This window comes from Corvus moneduloides, chromosome 8 (assembly GCF_009650955.1).
Source record: "Corvus moneduloides isolate bCorMon1 chromosome 8, bCorMon1.pri, whole genome shotgun sequence".
NCBI lineage: Eukaryota > Metazoa > Chordata > Aves > Passeriformes > Corvidae > Corvus > Corvus moneduloides.
The window spans coordinates 2,837,110-2,855,836 of record NC_045483.1 but is presented as its reverse complement, the minus strand read 5'-3'; the positions used below and the strand labels follow the sequence as shown (position 1 = coordinate 2,855,836).

The 18,727-nt window shown below is 43.6% G+C and overlaps 1 protein-coding gene across 2 annotated transcripts in view; it reads right to left on the bottom strand.

Moving 5' to 3' along the window:
- ADAM12 (ADAM metallopeptidase domain 12) overlaps window positions 1-18,727 on the bottom strand; it is a 171,135-nt gene that overhangs the window by 67,931 nt on the left and 84,477 nt on the right. For both annotated transcript variants that reach the window (XM_032116848.1, XM_032116849.1), the window contains exons 4-5: window positions 6,424-6,502; window positions 2,742-2,818 (exon numbers count right to left, since the gene is read on the bottom strand). In XM_032116848.1, coding sequence (XP_031972739.1) covers window positions 2,742-2,818; window positions 6,424-6,502 — 156 coding nt within the window. The remainder of the gene's footprint in view (window positions 1-2,741; window positions 2,819-6,423; window positions 6,503-18,727) is intronic.

Sequence of the window (18,727 nt, the reverse complement as noted above, 5' to 3'; positions counted from 1 at the left end):
GGTGCCTGTCTGGTGGGAGTGGGAGGATATTGGTTCTCCAGGATTTCAGAGGGCTGACAGCATGCACTTCCTTTCATTAGATGTTTTTCAGACACTTAAAGCTCAGCACCACGCAGCAGCTGTGTGAGGTAGGTAAGTAAGAATCATTAAATGGATTTCACAGATGGAGAAAGTGAGACAGAGAGATTTGTCCAATTCACTTAGGAACTGTCATGGAGCCAGGAACAGACCCTGAAAACGAGACCAGGCTTCCCTTCCAACAGCTGCTGCAAGTGAAAGGGCTGCTCCAGGGACTGTCCCCACCTGGGGCCACATGGCCTCACAGTGCCTTGTGTCTACTCCCACAGCTTGGAGTCTTTATCATGACATGGAAAAGAAAGAGCCCTTGCTCCAGTGAGTTGGTGACAAGTACATTATTCTATCCTATCCTACCCTACCCCATCTTTTCCATAACTATTCTTTCAAGCTAGCAAAGCTGCCAGCAAAGAAAACCATGAAATTCTTTTGGACTGCCCTTCTTTCGGAGCCACCTGGTCTAGAGAAAGGTGTCCCTGCCCATGGCAGGGGGTGGAACAGGATGAACTTTCAGCTCCCTTCCAACCCAAACCATTCTGTGATTCTGTGATTCCATACAGGCAATATCTGGGAGTTATTGCTGCCTGGGAGTTGTTGCTGTTGGTTATTGGGCTGTGAAACAGGTTTGGTGGAGTGAATCAACAGGCACAGGACCCTTTTCACAAACTGTTCTCGCTCATGGACACTCTTGTTTACCAACCTCGGCAGTGAAGCAGGCACAGATACTGCGATTTATCCTCAGCTGATCTCCTACTACAACAAAACATGCACTGCAAAGGAAATTTCCGAAATTTTGTACTGCAAAAGGCGCTGCTCTGTTTTTCCTGTGGAGAAGGAGGCTAATCTTGCCAGCTTGCACTCTGGGGACTTGTCTGCAACAGTGTCAGAAAAATGTCACTGCCAGCATCTGCTGTCTTGACATATCTGAGCTACCTAAAACTGAGAAACAACTCTGGGAGCTCCACAGTTGTAAAGCGAGCACTCTGGAGAAGAAAGAAAAGACTTCTAATGTGGAGAAGGGTATTTTCTCTTGAGACTGATTAATTTCCAGGTAGTCTGGAACAAAGACATCAATGCAGACCCTGTCCCACGAGGTACAAATTTTCCCTGTAGCCCTTGCAGAACTGTGATCCCTTTAACTAAAATACTGAGAGCTCTGCATTAGGTTTTTACAAACAGTTTTAAATTCTGGATATATTTTACAGCGAGAATGACAGATGAATGCTGACTGTTCATGCAAGGGGTTCATTAAACTTTTGGAAGATGCTGGATCCATAGTGGAGCACCCATAAAGCCCCTGTCTGTGTGGGAATGAGCCAAAGGAATCCCATCCACTACAGCAAATGGGTCCCAGAGGGAGGGATCAAACTGTTTGCACTCTCTGCTGCTCTGTCCCAGAGCTCCCTTACAAAAGCCTTGACAATGCCACTATCACACAAAATGCGAAACCAAGGGGAAAAGATTCCAGCCACTCCTGCTGTTTGTGGATAAATTAAACCCAGAAAAGGCTGAGACAGCTGGAAATCTGACAGGAAAACTGGGTTTTCCAGGGAGAACGCTAGAGCCAATTTACAGTTAATTACTGTGATTTGGAACAGCTCTGTGAGTAAATACCAGTCTCTGATTGTCCAAGTAAGGAAGATAATTGTTTCCTGAACTGTGTCCATTGTGTATTGAAAACGTTGTCAGACCATTCCTTTGTCAAACTCGGAGAAGGTTTGGTTTTCAGCGATGGGAATCTGCTACTCTGCTGTTAACAAGCAGCTAAAATCCAAAAGCTGAGCATCTTACCTGCCATAAACACAGTTAATTGAGCTCCACAACCGTGCATATTCTATATACCATAGAATCTTGGATTCTCTGATTTATGAAGCCACCTCTCCTAATGATGAAGCTGCTGGACAATGAGTGATTCCACAGCTGGCAAAGCAGTCCTGACAGCACTGATGAAACGGTTTTGAGGAGAAAGAGGCCTGGAAAGCCACTGGACACTGCCAGTATGAAAATGAGCCTAGCACTGCAGTGCTGCAATGGGCACAGAGAGGGATGGGCAGCAGGAGAGAAGGGATGGCTCTTGGAAACCCCCCAAATTGTGTTATCTATCCTTTGCTTTTTCTCTTCAGAGGAACTAGAGGGGAATTAATTTGTAGAGATTCATCTAACATTTGAAAAAAGATAAGAATCATAGAATCGTTTATGTTGGAGAAGCCCTCCAAGGTGACTGAGTCCAACCATTCCCCCAGCACTGCCAAGGCCACCACTAACCCATGTCCCCAGCTGCCACATCCACATGGATTTTAAATCCCTCCAGGGATGGGGACTCCACCACTGCCCTGGGCAGTTGTGCCAGGGCTGGACAAACTTTTCCATGAAGAAATTTCCCCAATATCCAACCTAAACCTCCCCTGGCCCAGCCTGAGGCCGTTCCCTCTCCTCCTGTCCCTGTTCCCTGCCAGCAGAGCCCGACCCCCCCCAGCTGCCCCCTCCTGTCAGGGACTTGTGCAGAGCCACAAGGTCCCCCCTGAGCCTCCTTTGCTCCAGGCTGAGCCCCTTTCCAGCTCCCTCAGCCACTCCTGGGGCTCCAGCTCCTTCCCCAATATTGATTCATTTATTAAAAGTCAAACCAAACACCCAAGAGCTCGAATCTCACTGAAATCTTGGCTCACCTGAGTCCCGAGCAGGTGCTGAGGCTGACGGAGGACTCGGGGTACCCCTGCACGTGGCCATGGTAATAGCAGTGACCCTGTGGCAGGAAGAAAAAACATTTCAATGGTCACAAATGCTCTTTGCTCCTGGTTTTCCAGCCCTTTTATTTCAAGGTGATTATCAGTTTCAGGCTACAGCATTCAGAATCACACTGACAGCACCTTTCCTGTCCCACCAAGTATTCACTGGGCTTAATAGGCCAAAGAGTTCCTAAATGGAAACCTTGGGTGCTCCTTAAACCCCAAAAGGTTATAGGAGCTTTTTTTGTTTTGTGTTCTCATTTTTTAAAGGATCAATAATGTTAAATTTGTATGACTGCACCCCTTTTTCTCTTTTATTTAAAGCTACAATATGGAATATTTTATAAAATTAATCAGATGAACAAATCAGCTGCCACACTTTACTGCTGTCTAGAGAGACCCCTATTTTTATTTAAGGGCATTTAGACCTATATCTAAAACTAGATCTAAATAGATCTATATCTAGATCTATTTAGAGTTAGACCCATCCCTATAGGAGGTAGGTATTCAAAAAGAGAAATATAACAAAGCCAATCCCAACCCTATAACTTGAAAAAAAAAAATCACAGAGCAAATGAAGGGGAAGGAAAACAGGTTGCAAAGGAAACCTTTTATTGAAATACCCAACCAAGTAGCTGCATGTTATTAAAAACAACCAAGAATAAAGGGGGTCTTCTATTTTGAGAGACAACAGTCCAATTTCATTTTGTGGCTAGGTTATTATATTTCTTTAATAATCCAGTGCTTGCAAAAGGCACCCACAACAGAGGGTTTCTAAGCACATCCACATATCTGTCTGGAATCAAGGCTAATTTTTTTGTTGACTAAAGGTTATATTGCATTCCCAATTATGTGACTGGCTGGAAAGCAAGGATTGTGTCACGCCCAGCATTTCTTTTCTCGTGCTCCTTTGAATGCCAACCTGGAAACTGAAAACTCTGCTGTGAAAGGTTCCTGTCTGATTAAGGGAAGTTATCAGTGGTGCTGTAACCTGACAGTCATCTCCCTGTGCCTTTTAATGCTTCGTTCATTATTGCATTAATTAACCTTTCCAGTCTGGGGCATGGTTTCCACTCACAAAGCCTCACAGAGTAGACTTCAAAAGACCACCTCGATTTTGGTGAAGAAAACAATAGTCATGGAAATGCTGGGCAGGATGGAACGATTCAGACAGGAATCTTCTGCAACTGAGTTTATGCCAGGAGAAATGTTTGTTTGATTTCCAGCACGAGCAAGTGAACACAGAACAGCCAGCTCTGACTTTCTAAACACAAATCTCAGTGGCTTTTCTCAGTGGAAGAATCGACAGAAACAGGGTGAGAGCGTTTTACTCTTGGGTATTTTTATCATCAATCCTCATAAACACATTAGCAAAGACAAAGCCACAAGAGAAGGGAGGGAGTCATAGATTGAATTTTTTTGGGGGTGATCACTTCAGTCACAATTGCTGTGGATGTCAAAGCTTTCGGTGTGGGTGCACTACTTCACTTTATTTTAGTGTTAGCAGTTACATGCATCCAGTTGATACAAGAAAAATCAATGCCCCCCCCCCCTCAAGCACTGAGACCCTTATATGCTAAAATCAAAAATAAATTAGGTTTATTCTCATTGCTTAAAGCAAGCATGAGGCAGAGGTGACGTTCCAAGCTCCTGAGAAAGAAATCTTTAGGTTTGAGCATCACCAGAGCTGAGCACAGGCCCAGTGAAGGGGGGAGGGGAGCCAATATCTCACCCCACGCAGCTGCTGCTGTGGTCCAGCTGTCTTTATCTAAGAGTGAATTATGGCAAAGGGCCTGATTTCTTTCCCTCTCCACATACAACTTGTCATTTTATTAACTCTGAGCTCCTGGTTGTGGCCCATTTCACAATTTCTCTGAGATCCAGCTACGTGATGCCAAAGTTCAGTATCGAAAATGTAAACTTATCAGAGCATGGCCTGCAAGGGGACTGGTAGAAAATTGATTTCTAGCTCAGTAACTCCACTGAATTGCAGGATTTTTTCTCTGCTATCAAATCTTTTTATTCCTGCAAACTAGTATATAAAACGGATGACCCCTTAAAAGCAAATAATTACCAAGGCTGATCCATCATACTTAAAACAGTACTCTACTCTTACTTGAGATCATTTAATAAATAGCAGCTTTTGACAATTTTTCGGGTGCTATAAATTGAAAAATAACCCAGGCACTGACTCGTGTGCTAGAGAACTGCCCAAATGACAGCTCCACAAACCTGCCTTGCTTTGACCTCCAAGCAGAATTTGACTAAGCAACTTTTCAGTGGAAAATCAGATTTGGTTTCAACTCCAGACTGTATTGATGCCCTCAGTGAAGAAGAGATATAAAAATAAAATCGGAGACTTATCTTTTCTCAACCATATTGCAGCATTTAATGAAAAATGAATTCACTGCTCTCTCTCTTTTAGGCAGCAGAATGCACTGTCATTATTAATCACAACTTACTTTGCCATTATGCTAACAGACATTGTTTTTTAGCAAGGAAAACCTGTCATTAGCTGTACACATAGTCCTGTTAACTCAGGTAAATCTCTAAAAGACTCATGTGCTTCATTTATTTCCTTTTACTTCCTTCAGGAGTCTCTGCAGCCTTCCTGCTTCTAAAACAAATGACTATTTTCTCCCGAGCTGATTTTGAAGGAGATATGAGGACCCAGCAAAATGAAAGCGCTGAAAGCTTCCAAAATGATTGCTTCACTTGGGGTGTCTGGAGCTATAATGAAGATGCTTTTTCAGAAGATGTTATGCAGGGAAACAACTCCTTCCCCTGATCCCAGCAAAGCCCATTATGGATGGAAACACAAAACATGATGCCTCTGCTGACAGTGTCAGTAAGTAAATACCATAACATAACAAATACTTTATGGGACTTAGGCAGATAAAAGATAAGCTTTGTAATTAAAATGGCTTGCTGCATTATTTCTAATTAAGGCATTCATGCTGTCAGAGGACAAAAAATGTTCCTGCCTTAAGAGGTTTTATAGGTAAAAAGCAGGTTTTAACTACTTATTTTGACAAGCTGTATTTTTAAAAAGATATATATATATTTTATAAATATTGATATATGCATATTTATACACGTACATAAATACACATACACACACACACAAATACAAGCATGAAGTACATCCATAACACATTTATGGCCTGGATTTAAAAGTAAACCAAACCAACACCCTCTCCCAAACTCCAGCCATGACTTCCCCAGTGAGGAAAGACACCCAAGCCTTCAAACATCTGACATGAACTTTTGAATTCTGGAAATCAGATGTTTAGGGGTTTTTTTCCAAACAGAACCAGGGCTTTTCTCCATAACTGATCAGCCATGGCTGCCATAATTAACAAATTTTAGTGGGCTTATTTCCAAGAAGCAGAAAAAAAATCTCACAAATTTTAAAAGTCATCTGGTTGAAACTCCAGAGCTCGCCTTTAAAGTCTCCCCCTAGAAATTCACGTGTAGGATCAGAGCAGTCACACAGACACTGAAGGCAACAGCAAAAAAAGATCACACGTTGAGCTGGTTCATCCCAGGGCTCAGATCCTGGCAGAGAACATTTTGGACTTTAGGGATGAAGCATCATCTACCCACGAAAGCCCAACCTTACCGTGTGATTGTGTGTGAGAACCACGTCAGTGCCATCCTGCAGATAATGGGTCTCTGTGAAGCCTCTGGCTAACAGGCCCCTGGAAAAAACAGAGCACATGGAATATTGAGGCCACCTCACCTTGAATTTATCCTTTAGCAGTTCTGTTTGAGATAAGGATCAAAGCCAGGCATTAAGGATTCGATAACTACAGGGAATAAGGGAAAATAGAACTCCAAATATTGAAGCTGCAGGACGCGAACACTTCCTGTGGTAATTGTGAATAGACTACAAGTTTCCAGACTCTTTTCTCTTCCAAATGAGGACTCTGTGCCAGCACATTTCAGTGTTGAATCTTCCATGTAATTTTCAACACATTTTAGGTTAAATGGGAAAAGTGGGGTTTGGAGTATTGTTAAGTAATGGTGGTTTGTTGAAAAGGAAAATGTTTTCCCTGTGTTCCTTATTTTCCCATCCAATCTGTTGTATTCATTAGCAAGTGACCACCCAAAGACTAATTTTAGCACTTGGTGAGTGAAACAAACTCCTTCCATTGGCACTCCAGGGAAAACACTGCACGAACATCACAGAAGTTACAGCACTGGATTTATTCTGGTCATCTGAAAGGATATTCACAAATGGAAATGTAACAGAATGATGCACCAGGAGACTGTGCAAGATAAAGTCTGGGATGAGGCAGTTTGTTCCTATTCTCTCCACACTTCCCCTCCAGCCTTTGGCAATGGGATAAAAAATTTGGACTTGCAATTGTCATTTTCCAGGAATCTCCAGGGAGAGGCATGTGTATGACAACTACGAAAACTCTTTTTGTAGGGAACTTGTGGAAGACGGAAAGCTGCATCTGCCTCTTTTTTTAAAAAAAGAAATCTTGCTATTGATCTGTTTTCAACTCCTTATCTAAAGAGCATTTCTAACAAAGCCAGAAGGAGGAATTCTCATTCACATTTACTCCTAACATAGGTCTTGAGCTGTGTTACTCATCACAAACATCCTTGAGTTTTGACAGAATTTCTGGCGAAATGCAAAAGCACAATATAGAAGGAGGCAAGAGATAAATGCCACCATCACCTTCAGAAACCCGGAGACTGTAGAGTATTGAAAATCCCTGCCTCTGCATTTCACAGTGTTCATCCTGTTCCACTTCAAATTGTGTTTGTCCCTTGGGTTGTTCATTCGAACAAACCAGGCCTTTTCTTTTATTTAAAGCTGGTTAATGCTGCACCCTTGCAAATATTCTGGTGGGAACTATTCCACAGTCGTGGCACACATGTCTTGTATTTGTATAAACATTACAACTAGAGCATAAACACACATTTAATTTTCATTACTGATTAATTTGCAGCACATTAATATCCAGTGGCTCCATCAGGATCCGGTTGTGCTAGGAATTCTATGAACACTTATTAGGGAGAAAACCCAGCTTTAAAAGCCTCTGTCTTGAGGAAGGGAAAAGAAAAAAGAATGAAACAAGACCTAAAACTAAAAAGAAAAGGAAAAAAAGAAAATAAGGAAGTGGCAAGGAAAAAAATGAAGACTTGACACATTATGGTGAGTATTCAAGCAGGGATGCTCACATTTAACTTTTAAATTTTTCAGCTTGTGGGAAATATTCGCATATTAATAGATATGGAATGTTAAAACACTGCAGCATTTGGTGGGTCCATAGGAACTGGATCTCAGGCAGCCACCACACCCACAGCAGGATTTGGGTGCCCAACCAAACATCTCGTGTTGGTTTAGATACACAATAATAAATGACACCAACCTCCAGGGACACCCGTGGTGCCTCACAGGACATTTAACTACAGTGGTGATCTCACCTCTTGTGCCTGCAGCCTCCTCAAACCCCGCCAGGAACTGTATCCAGTGGGCTGTATCCAACAATCATGGAATGCTTTGGGGTGGAAGAGACCTTTGAGATCTTCCAGTGCCACCCCTGCCATGGGCAGGGACACCTTCCACTGTGCCAGATTGCTCTGAGCTCCATCCAGCCTGGCCTTGGGCACTGCCAGGGATCCAGGGGCAGCCCCAGCTGCTCTGGGCACCCTGTGCCAGGGCCTGCCCACCCTGCCAGGGAACAATTCCTGCCCAATATCCCATCCAGCCCTGCTCTGTGTCAATGTGAAGCCACTCCCCTTGTCCTGTCACTGCACGCTCTTGTAAAAAGTCCCTCTCTGTTTCCTACTGTCTCATTATCACAAAGAGCAGTTGCTTCCATAATTATCTTTATTTATCTAACACTGCTAAGTTCTGCACTTAGCAGGCATTAATTGCCTTTGTAAAGGCAAGATCCCATCGCTGAAGCCAACAGAGTTTTGCTGTGCACTTTTTGGAAGTGGGAGTTCATCCAGGACAGGGGAGTGAGTTTCATTTAATGGGACAAAGTACAGGCAAAGGTAACAGATGTAGCAGAAGGGCAAAGTGATTGAGCAACACACTTGCTTTGTGCTCTGCTGTTTCCACGGTGTTTGACAGCAATGATGATAAAGGTGACCTTTCTGCTGCTGTTGATTCTGCCCTCAGGCACAGATTTAGAAATATTTCATAGATCCGTAGGTTTGAATACCAGAAGGGATTTGTGATCACCAACTTGCCCTGCCCCATTACAGGGGTCATTTGACCCAAATTTATCTTCTGCTACAATGACAGGGAAGGAACCAGATCCATTTTCTTACTGTAAAGAGCCCTTGCCTAGATCTCCCGTGATGATGGAGCTATCACAAACCTGGCAGGATTTAAACTAAGCCCTACCTAAAACCACTGCACTTTGTATCTGTTTTAAGTGTGCCAGCATTGAGTTTCCAGCCACCGGATTGGATCTCATTCCCTCACATCAGAGCTTCATTTTTGTTTGAGTCTTCCATGGAAAATTGTACTCACTAAAGTGAGGAAACACAGCAGGTAAACAAGTTCCTGGTGTCAGCAATGTCTCTGTCAGGATGAAAGTTTGATGCAGACCCTGAAAATACTGGCTGAAAGCAAGAACTCCCAGTGTGAGCTGTAAAAGACTGGTAAGAGCACCAAGATGATGGAATCCCACTGTTGGGCTAACCTAAGGAAAGAAAAAGAATGCTCCAATGTGGAACACAGAGCTGTGGCTGTCCCTGGCAGTGCCCAAGGCCAGGCTGGACATTGGGGCTTGGAGCAGCCTGGCACAGTGGAAGGTGTCCCTGCCCATGGCAGGGGGTGGCACTGGATGGACTTCAAGGTTCCTCCAACCCAAACCACTCTGTGGCTCCACGATACCAAACCATAGAAATTTCATGTGCCACTGCAAAAACAAGAGAGTTTTCCAGGAGTCTGCACTAACCCTCCTTCAGTTTGGTAACTCAGACATCATTGCTGAGACATCTGCTCTGCTGCCACACCGGTGCTGGTGCCAGCCTGAGAATGAGCCAGGGAAAGGTTTCCTCCACGCTGTTCAGGGTGAGGACCTCTGTGAGATGTTGCCAGGGAGTCCAACAGCTCCTGGCAGAGGAAGGAGCTGTTATCCCCACTTGCAAAATGTCCAGTGTCCTAAAAGCTGTGTAGCTGTGTATGCAGGGCTGGTACCCAGGGACAGCAAGGCCTTTCTTGACAGGTTATGAAAATTAAGTGTAAGAAGCACTCAAATTCCACTACTGAGGGTGCACCACTTCACTTTCCAATTATGGCAATAATGTTTAACACAGCAAACAATCAATCCAGCATATGTATCTATTAGGTAATTTAATTACCCTCCCACCCCCCAAAGATATGCAATACAATGGATTGATTTACATTTCTGGTTTTGACCCGGAATAAAGGAGATTAATAGAGGAAAGTAAATTAATTTAGATGGCAAGCTACTTAGCCTAATTGGATCAATGTAATTCTGAAAGAGCAGGGATCAAAATAACATTAATATAACATAGAGCAATTCATCACCATGTCTGGAGTTTCAAATGTTGCCAGCTACAATGCTCAGCAGTACCAGATGATTATCAATACTTTGCCCTGCATGAAGAGACAGAAACAAATGCTGTGGAGAACTGCATCAGCTGCTTGATGTGATTTTAAAAAATCAGCTGAAACAACACTACAACTTTATCACTGATGCTCCAAAGATGCAAAAGTACAATTCTTGAGCACAATTACTCGTGTGCTTAGTCACTGGGTTTATCAGCACAGTCATTTTTTCACATTTCACAGGATCACAGGATGGTTTGGGATGGAAGGGACTTCAAAGCTCATCCAGTTCCACCCCCTGCCACAGGCAGGGACACCTTCCACTATCCCAGCTTGCTCAGGATCAAATTTCTCAGAGCCAAATGAACAAGTAGAAGCTTCCATGGCCCAGAAGGATAAATTTTATGCCTCCTGATCTACGACAGACACAGCACAGGAGCTCTCATCCTCTGTAAGTCAGTAGAAAACCTCCTTGTCAGATTTGCTGAAACATTTTCAGGTGTCAAGCAAGTAACCCAAGCCTCAGGAGATATGATGAATATTATTTAAACTTCTAATCCTCACCTTCCTGGCCCTCCACAAGGTGAAATCTGAGGTGGTTTGTTTGGGGAGGGAAGAAATGTCCTGGTTCAAGCACATCAGATTTTTTTTCCTGAATCCATTTAATGACAGGAGTGGTAATTTAACACACTGCCTCTCACTTGCAAATGAGAAAATCAGTCTCTGCTCTCCAGGCGCCGATATATTACTTCAAAAGGTTATAATGATATTTCATCACCCAGGGAGAGTCAGACAGACAGTCACAGGAGTCAGAGATGGAAAAAAAATCTAGTGGATCATACAGGGGGCCTCCTGGAAGCCAAATGTGCTATAGATCAAACCAGGTTCTGCCTCATCAAGCTGCAAATGTCAGGAGCAATGCTGATCCCACCACTTTCCAAGGGAGATGTCTTTGCATTCCAACAGATGTTACTGTCATGATGCATTTCCCAAAATCCAGCCTTTTCTAGTTTTTCCTAGTCCACTTCTTCCACCAGCTGAGGCAATGACTTTCCTTCTTGCTACATCTGTCATTCACACAGATTATGATCAAATTTGTCCTTCAGCCATCCAGGCACCAAGTGCAGACTCAGGCTGTAAAAAAGGACAAGAACTGTGCACTTCTCACGTCAGTGCTACTCAGGAAAAATCTCAGCACCTTCCCAGCAGGAGCAGACCCTGGGGTTCAGCATCACAAGGATGCCCCCCTTTGGTTACCTGGTTTCTCAGTGGTGGAGAGAAGGTGCTACTGAGCCCTACTGAGCTTTGGAGAGGAACAGAACACTTTGTGTGCTCTGAAGGCTGATTTTCTGCTTCCCCTTGGCTTTGATTCACAGCTCTGTGTAGTCACTCTACTTTAAGAACTGGTGTTTTAGGAAGAACATTAAATATTCTTATGACTTCTTAAAGGCTGGCAGTCAGCTGCTGTGCTGCCCTGTGGGACACTGACCATGGCAAGGCAGAGGTGGCTGTGCACCCCCCTTCCCCTCAGGAGTGCTGCCTGCAGCTCACACGCACACCTGACCTTCACTCAGACTTCTTACTCTTTTCTGTCCTTCCCAGTGATCAAGTGCCTGTTTTCTCCCCCATCCAAGCACTCTCACTCTGTTACACAAACTCTTATTAAAACCCCTCCAGCAATGCATTTGAAACCTTTCCTGCATCTGGGGGAGGTGAAGAGACTGAAACAGGATGGTGAACAGGCAGGTATAAAAAATGTCATTTATTCTGCCTACTGACACCAGCCTACTCCATTAATTCTTAAGCATCTCAATTCAGGCCATTTTGACCTTTACACTGAAATTAGTTGGTATTTCTTCAATTGCTGTATTTTTTTCCCAGGTACATCCAGAGGAATAAACAAGTCTGTTAAACCTGCTGCCTCTGCTGTGGTGGTCTCAGTGCAAGCACTCACAAAGGTGATGTTCACAGAGGTGTTTTTCAATTCTTCTTTCTCATTACAATGTAAAAAATGAGTTCAGCATGGGTAATGAGTTTCCCATGCACAGGTGCCTAACATCATTCTATTCACAAAACCACCTCATATTCTTGAAACACGCCATATTCTTTCCCCTTGTTTAATTATCTTAAGTGATTTGAAATGCTTTTGGACATTTTCCCACTGAATGTCTCCACTTCATAATATCCTATCTGCTACACTCCAGTGTGCTGCCACAGAGGGGCTGCAATGTCATAATTGAAGAACCTGAGAGATTGAAATTCACAAGCTTAATTAGCACAACAATTCAGAGGAAAACAGGGGAGTAAAATAAAACTATAATAGCTGGGAAATCAACCAAGCATCCCAAGTTTCAACAGTAACTCTATGGTAGTAGCCTGCAGCCTGTTTCACATGGTCTGGAGATAAACAATTTGAGTACATTATACACTACATTTGAAAAATATGTCTCTGTGCTTGCACCCAGACCTTGTGATGCAGAAATTCATACAATCCTGGGTCTCCTGGAGTCCATGTTAAAATATATCCCCTTGCATGAGTGGAATAGTGCCTGGCACACTGAGAGCCAATTCTGACAAACACGTGCTACAGGTGAGAGCCATGCTCTGAGTGATCCCTGGTGTGGGAACAGGCACTCCCATCCTTAGCTGCTCTCTGGTGTGCTGGGAGCAGGAGGAGAAGAGGGACACATCCACCTTTTAAAGCCTCCAAGCATCCTGTGTTCATAACTCGTCACTACATGTGGTGGCAGCATGCAGAAAACCAAAGATCAGTCTAAGCAAACAAATCTGAACAGCTGAGGAGAAACCCAGCTCTCTGGCTGGCAATCACCCAGTGATTGAGAGCTTTCTTCTTTCCTGACTGCTGGGAAATTAATCCATAAGCTTCACCTCCCCAAATTTCAACAGGCAAAGATTGAAATGGAATCCAGCACGCTGGCAGCCTCCCATGCTGTTCTGGGCCCTTGATGCACACCCTGCTTCCATCACTCATTGTCACATTTATGACACCATTTGCTTGCCAGAACTGTAGCATTTATTTATCACTCTAATACCAAAACATTAACGAAGAGACTGCTGCTAACCATTGTGGTGGAGAAAGCATAAAGAAGATAAATAACGTGTTTTCCAACAAAGTAGATGGGTAAAAACAAGTTCTTTGCCTAAAATGGCTTAAACTTGGCCAAGATCCCCAGGGTAGTGCTAATGGGATGGGTTTAGCTGACCCTATACCTGAGATGGTCATTGAGGGAGGAAGTAACACACAGGGCACGTGTGGGGGAATTACAGGAAAACCAGCAAGGTTCACTCTGTCTTTACAAGAGAGCTCAGAGACAGCAAAACTTCTCCAGCAGGAGAGGGAATGGCAGCACTTCCATGGGCTTTGACTGGAACTGCTCAATCTCACACAACCCAAAGCCAAACTCACAACTGGATTCCCAGAATTCCCATGTTAACCTCCAAGACTTTCTGACTTTGTTTTCCACTGTCCAATTCTGATATAGCAGACCTTACAGCACTTCTCTTGGAGTTGTCCTTGTGAGGAATATTTTATATCAGCTCCCTCAGCTTCCCTGTGTGGTGGATTAACAGAAATCCTGTTACTGGTTCAGCTGGGCTGGGTGCCATGGAAAGCAAACAGAACAGGAAAGGCTCCTGAGTAACACCAGCCCCAAATTGTTGTCAGCAACAGAGAGGTGCTGGTGCTTATTGGCTAATGGGTTTTTGATGGGAAAATACAATCCTGTTCATTTAGGCAAACCCTGTGGGCTGCCTGCTTTGGAGAGATTTTACTGCTGCCTGCTTTGGAGAGACTTTACTGCTCGAGCTCCATTAAGTGGTTTCAACTTCGGGTAATGGAAGTGGCTTCAGTGAAACCCCGAAGCAACGTGCCAAGAGTGAAAGCATTCTGCTGGAAATAACCACTGAAACTACTGCACCTCTGAAGCATCTGTGGCAGACATCAGAAGGAATGCGCTCTGCTGCCCTGCAGGCTGAGCCCAGACCCATCTGTGCAAGAGAGAATTCTGAATTGGCTTGGGCTGGACTAAAGACTGACACGGCTCTGGAACTCAGGGCTGCCCTTCCACGGATCTGTTCCTCAGATGGCAGTGCTGTGGTTTCTGATGAAAAGCACACTTCCCATTATTATCCTTCCACTAAAACTTGTACAAGATAATCGAAGAGCTTTTTAATAACACTCTGATCTTGCCTGCCCAACACAGCGTTGGAACTGCAGATGCAGGAAACCCTGAACAAAATCAAGGCTCGAGACTCCCCAGAATCACTGAGATGTTTCAGAAGCTAAGAGGCACATATATCACAAGTGGCAGACATGATATTTTAATGCATTATTTTCCAACATCCCAGCACTGCCCTTCATAAACTAATTCTTCCTAGGCCCTGTAACGCTCCTAGGATGGCATATTTTCACTCAGTAGTAAGTTTGGAGATACTGGGCTGGAAAGCTGTCAAATTCTATTTGAAATGTCTCAGTTAATTAAATATGTCACTCATAGCTGAGTAAAATTATGCTGCTGAACAGATGTCACTGGGCAAACTGTCTGACTGTACTTGCATCTGAACATTTGCAGACTACTACGGAATTCTGTTTAAAAGATCCAAGAAAACGACTCTTAACAAGGAAAATTTATAAACACAGAAATTTAAGTAACTCCAATGAAAAATCAGAACTTATTAAAATAGAACTAACGAAATGCAAATAGTGCTGTGGGATTACAAAAGGTTATTGCAAGCATCTGCAACACTTTTAGGAAGCCAAGCTCTTACAGTAATGAAAAGTCACTGAGCCTAAGTTTATCCTTAGATTCCAACCAACAATTACATCCTCTCTGTACCTTATTCTTGCTTTGGAGTGTGTGCCTGTAGGCTTGCATTTGCATTTTTAATTTTCAGGAAGTTTTATTGCCATTTCTGCCAATTTGTTGAAACATGAAATTGTATTTTTGTTTTTACTAAACCCACAGTTTCCTCCTTGCCACAAGCATGAACCATTTGCTCTAAGCAGGCTGTGCTCATATTTCACTTGCAGAATCATGGACTTTTAGAGATATACCTTCAGTCTGCCCTGTGCCTCACTGTCCCTCCCACTACCCTTTTAAAATGCTGTGTGAAGAGGGCAGAGATCATAAGGAGGTCTTTGCATTTAAATCTGCGTTTAAATTCCGAGCCTGTAAATCTGCTTTAAAACTCGGTAGGTGCAAAAGCCCTAAAATAAGCTGCAGGTTGTCAGACCAAAGGTCCACCTAGTCCTATATTCAGTCTCCAACAGTGACCAATACTAAGGGTATAACTCATGAACAAGAGAAACATTCTACATCTCCCCAAAATACTGCTCTTTCTCTGCCTCCAAATCCTTTGAGCCAGGGATCAATGCAGGGTGGAAACTGAGATTAAACACGAGCTCACAAGGGTGTTCTCAGTGTCTCCTGCCACTGTTCCTTCCCAATTAAAGCAGTGACTTCCATGAAGATCAATTAATTTGGTAGCACAACCAGCCTGCAGCTCTGTGCTCAGGCTCACGGCACAATCGCAGTGTGCTGTGCTCTGGAGGCTGCTCCCGTGGAGGAGGCTTTGATTTCAGTGCCCAGCACAAGTTTAGTGGGACAGAAAAGCAGCCAGGAAGATTCCCACTGTGTCAGGAACCTGGGGGTTTGGTTTGGAGGTTGCCTGGGAATGCTCACGAGGCTTTCAAGCGTGTGAGGGTTGTTGTTACCTGAGCGAGCAGAGCTGTGTGGGCTCCCGGACTCCTGTTAACTCCTTTTAACACCATTCCCATCCAAAAACCCCACAGCTGCTCTCTGGCTTTGCCAGCAGCACCATTTCTTGCACAAAGATGTCGCTGTATGGTTCCTGAACCACTTCCTAAACAAGCATACCCTCAAAGACAGGGGATTGCTCCCACCCTCAGCCCCTGGACAGGGGAACACATCCCAGACTCTGATCAGATGCTGGAATATGGCACTTTGGTGGCCTGGGAAAGCCTGGAAGGATATTTCAAGTAGCATTAGGCTATACTTTCTGGAGATGATGACTCATTTCCAACTAATTCTGCGTCAAGATATGGTTTAAAATTGGGATGAGGGGATTCAAAACAATGCACCAAGCAACAAGCAAGGTTATAGGGTAGAGCCAGCTGAAAGGATGAGGTTGAAATATTCCTCTTTCCTACCCCTTAACTATGTTCCTGCATTCCCTGCATTTTGCCTTAACCTCTCCTCATCATCTCTCCATTGCCTCTCCTTTTCCCTACGTTATTCCTCCCTCAGCCCTTCTTTCATCACCCCTGGCATGCTGAGGTTTATTACTGCACTGTTCAACAGGAGAAACATTTTCCTTAGCACACAAAAACACAAAAAGCAACACGACCACATTGGTGCTTTTCTTAAACAAGCCTGAAACCTGTGGGTGCCACACCACGGTGTGAGGTTGGCACCTGTCAGTGTCCAACTCCACAAGCTGTGGCATCAGTGGGACCTTTAAAGGAGATAACACTGCTCATCACCCCTGTTATCAGGTCAGGCTCCATGCTCATTATTTTCAGGCAGCAGAGGAAGAATAAGCAGTGAAATCAGTGAGGGTAAATTAGTTTTTAACTTCTTTCTTTCCTTTTTCACCTCTCTCTCTGCTCTGCACTTCCCCTGAATCTAATTCCTTGACTCTGCCATGTGTCAGACCCCTTTATGAGCAAATTAAACCCATCAATTCAACAGCAAATGCCTGCAGGAGAGCATCAGAGCAATGCCTGTGGCTTTGGAGAGGTGAGCCACGACTCCGAGGCTGCGAGCACGGAGCTGCAGCAGATGGACGTGGGAAGGAAGGACTCACAGAGGGCTGAGCCATCAGGATCCCTCCTCCTCCCTGCACTCACAAACACAAAGAGAAACCCCACAGCATCAGCTCCCTCTTCTTTTACTCATTTAGGAGCTGATTAACGTCAGAAGCAGATCCTGACTTCTCCCTGCAGTGAGGTTTTTGGTCCAGACTCGCTCCTCACTCGCTTTGAGGGCATCTCTTGGCAGTGAAGTCACTGCAGACGTGCTGGTAAAGAGCTTGGGTGAGAGAAGGATCAGACACCATCTTTTAGTGGTTAAGACACAAAATTATAATTTTCTTTTCAATTCAAGGAAGTAATTAGTTTATAATAACATTTAACATTTAGTTGCTGACAGAGCTATGACACTTATCTTACATAAGTCATTTTAATTATTCCTACTAACCAAGACCTCCAAAATATTGTGCAGTCTGAGCTAACAATGCCTTCCCAGATACTTTTGGTTCTACTGTCATTTGAAAAATTGATGCCTAGAGCATCAGCATTTATCAAGCTCATTATAGATTTCATCCAAATGACTACAGATAATTAAAAGTATGCTTCATTTTTATTGCAATGTTTTTCCCCTCTAACACTGCAAAGTAATTCTGTTGTTGCTCAGGGTTTCAGGAATTAATAGAGACTTATCTGCCAGAAAATGAAGTTCCACAGGATTATAGGCAAACTATTCATATTATACAGATGTGAGTCAAACCTGCAGAAATTATATGTGCACACACAAATATATTTATAGATAAACTTTGGAGTACTATATGTATTTTCACATACATTAAACAGTCTTAAAAACAAATTGCTAATTCAGAGAGAGCTACAGACTCTTGGGTAACCACTCCCTGAAAGTCAGTCTTCTCTAAGGCACTTGGTCAAGTTGGACACACAAAATCCCTGTAGAGTTTTATTTTATACTTAATTTATCTGTTTCTGTATGAAATATATGCACCTGGTGCCCCATCCTCTTACATCACACAGATTTATTCACACTTAAATGAAGCAAGTTTATGCTACTGCTCTTGACCTGAGGAATCCTGGCAGACACTGCTCCACTCTGTGTAGCTGTTGCTAACTTTGAAGATGCCCAGAGTGAAGAAGCAAATCTTTTGGGAAACTGTTCAACAGGATTCTGGAGAGCCCCCCTGCCCCAGGTAAGGTTTAAGTGATGTATTGAAAGGCTCTTAGGGATTTAAAACCCTTCAGGAGACTTCTGAGCTAGCTGGGCTTGCTCTGCTGTGGGAACTGTCATGCACAAGTGAAAACCAGGATTGCTGGATAAATGTAGATTTGTGTTTCCACACAGAACTGAATTAACTTTTTTTTTCCTATTATTCATGGATCAGGCAATGTCTGTCATACCTGGAACTGCTATGACTCTTGTTAATAATGCTCATACAGAGCTATAAAATTTATGGGTTTTCACTGCTTGTGAGGTTGCAATATTTAGTACAACCGTGAGTTTGGCTGGCACAACCACAATACATTGCACACAGAAATCTGCTTCATTCTAGAATCCTTAACACTACTTGAATT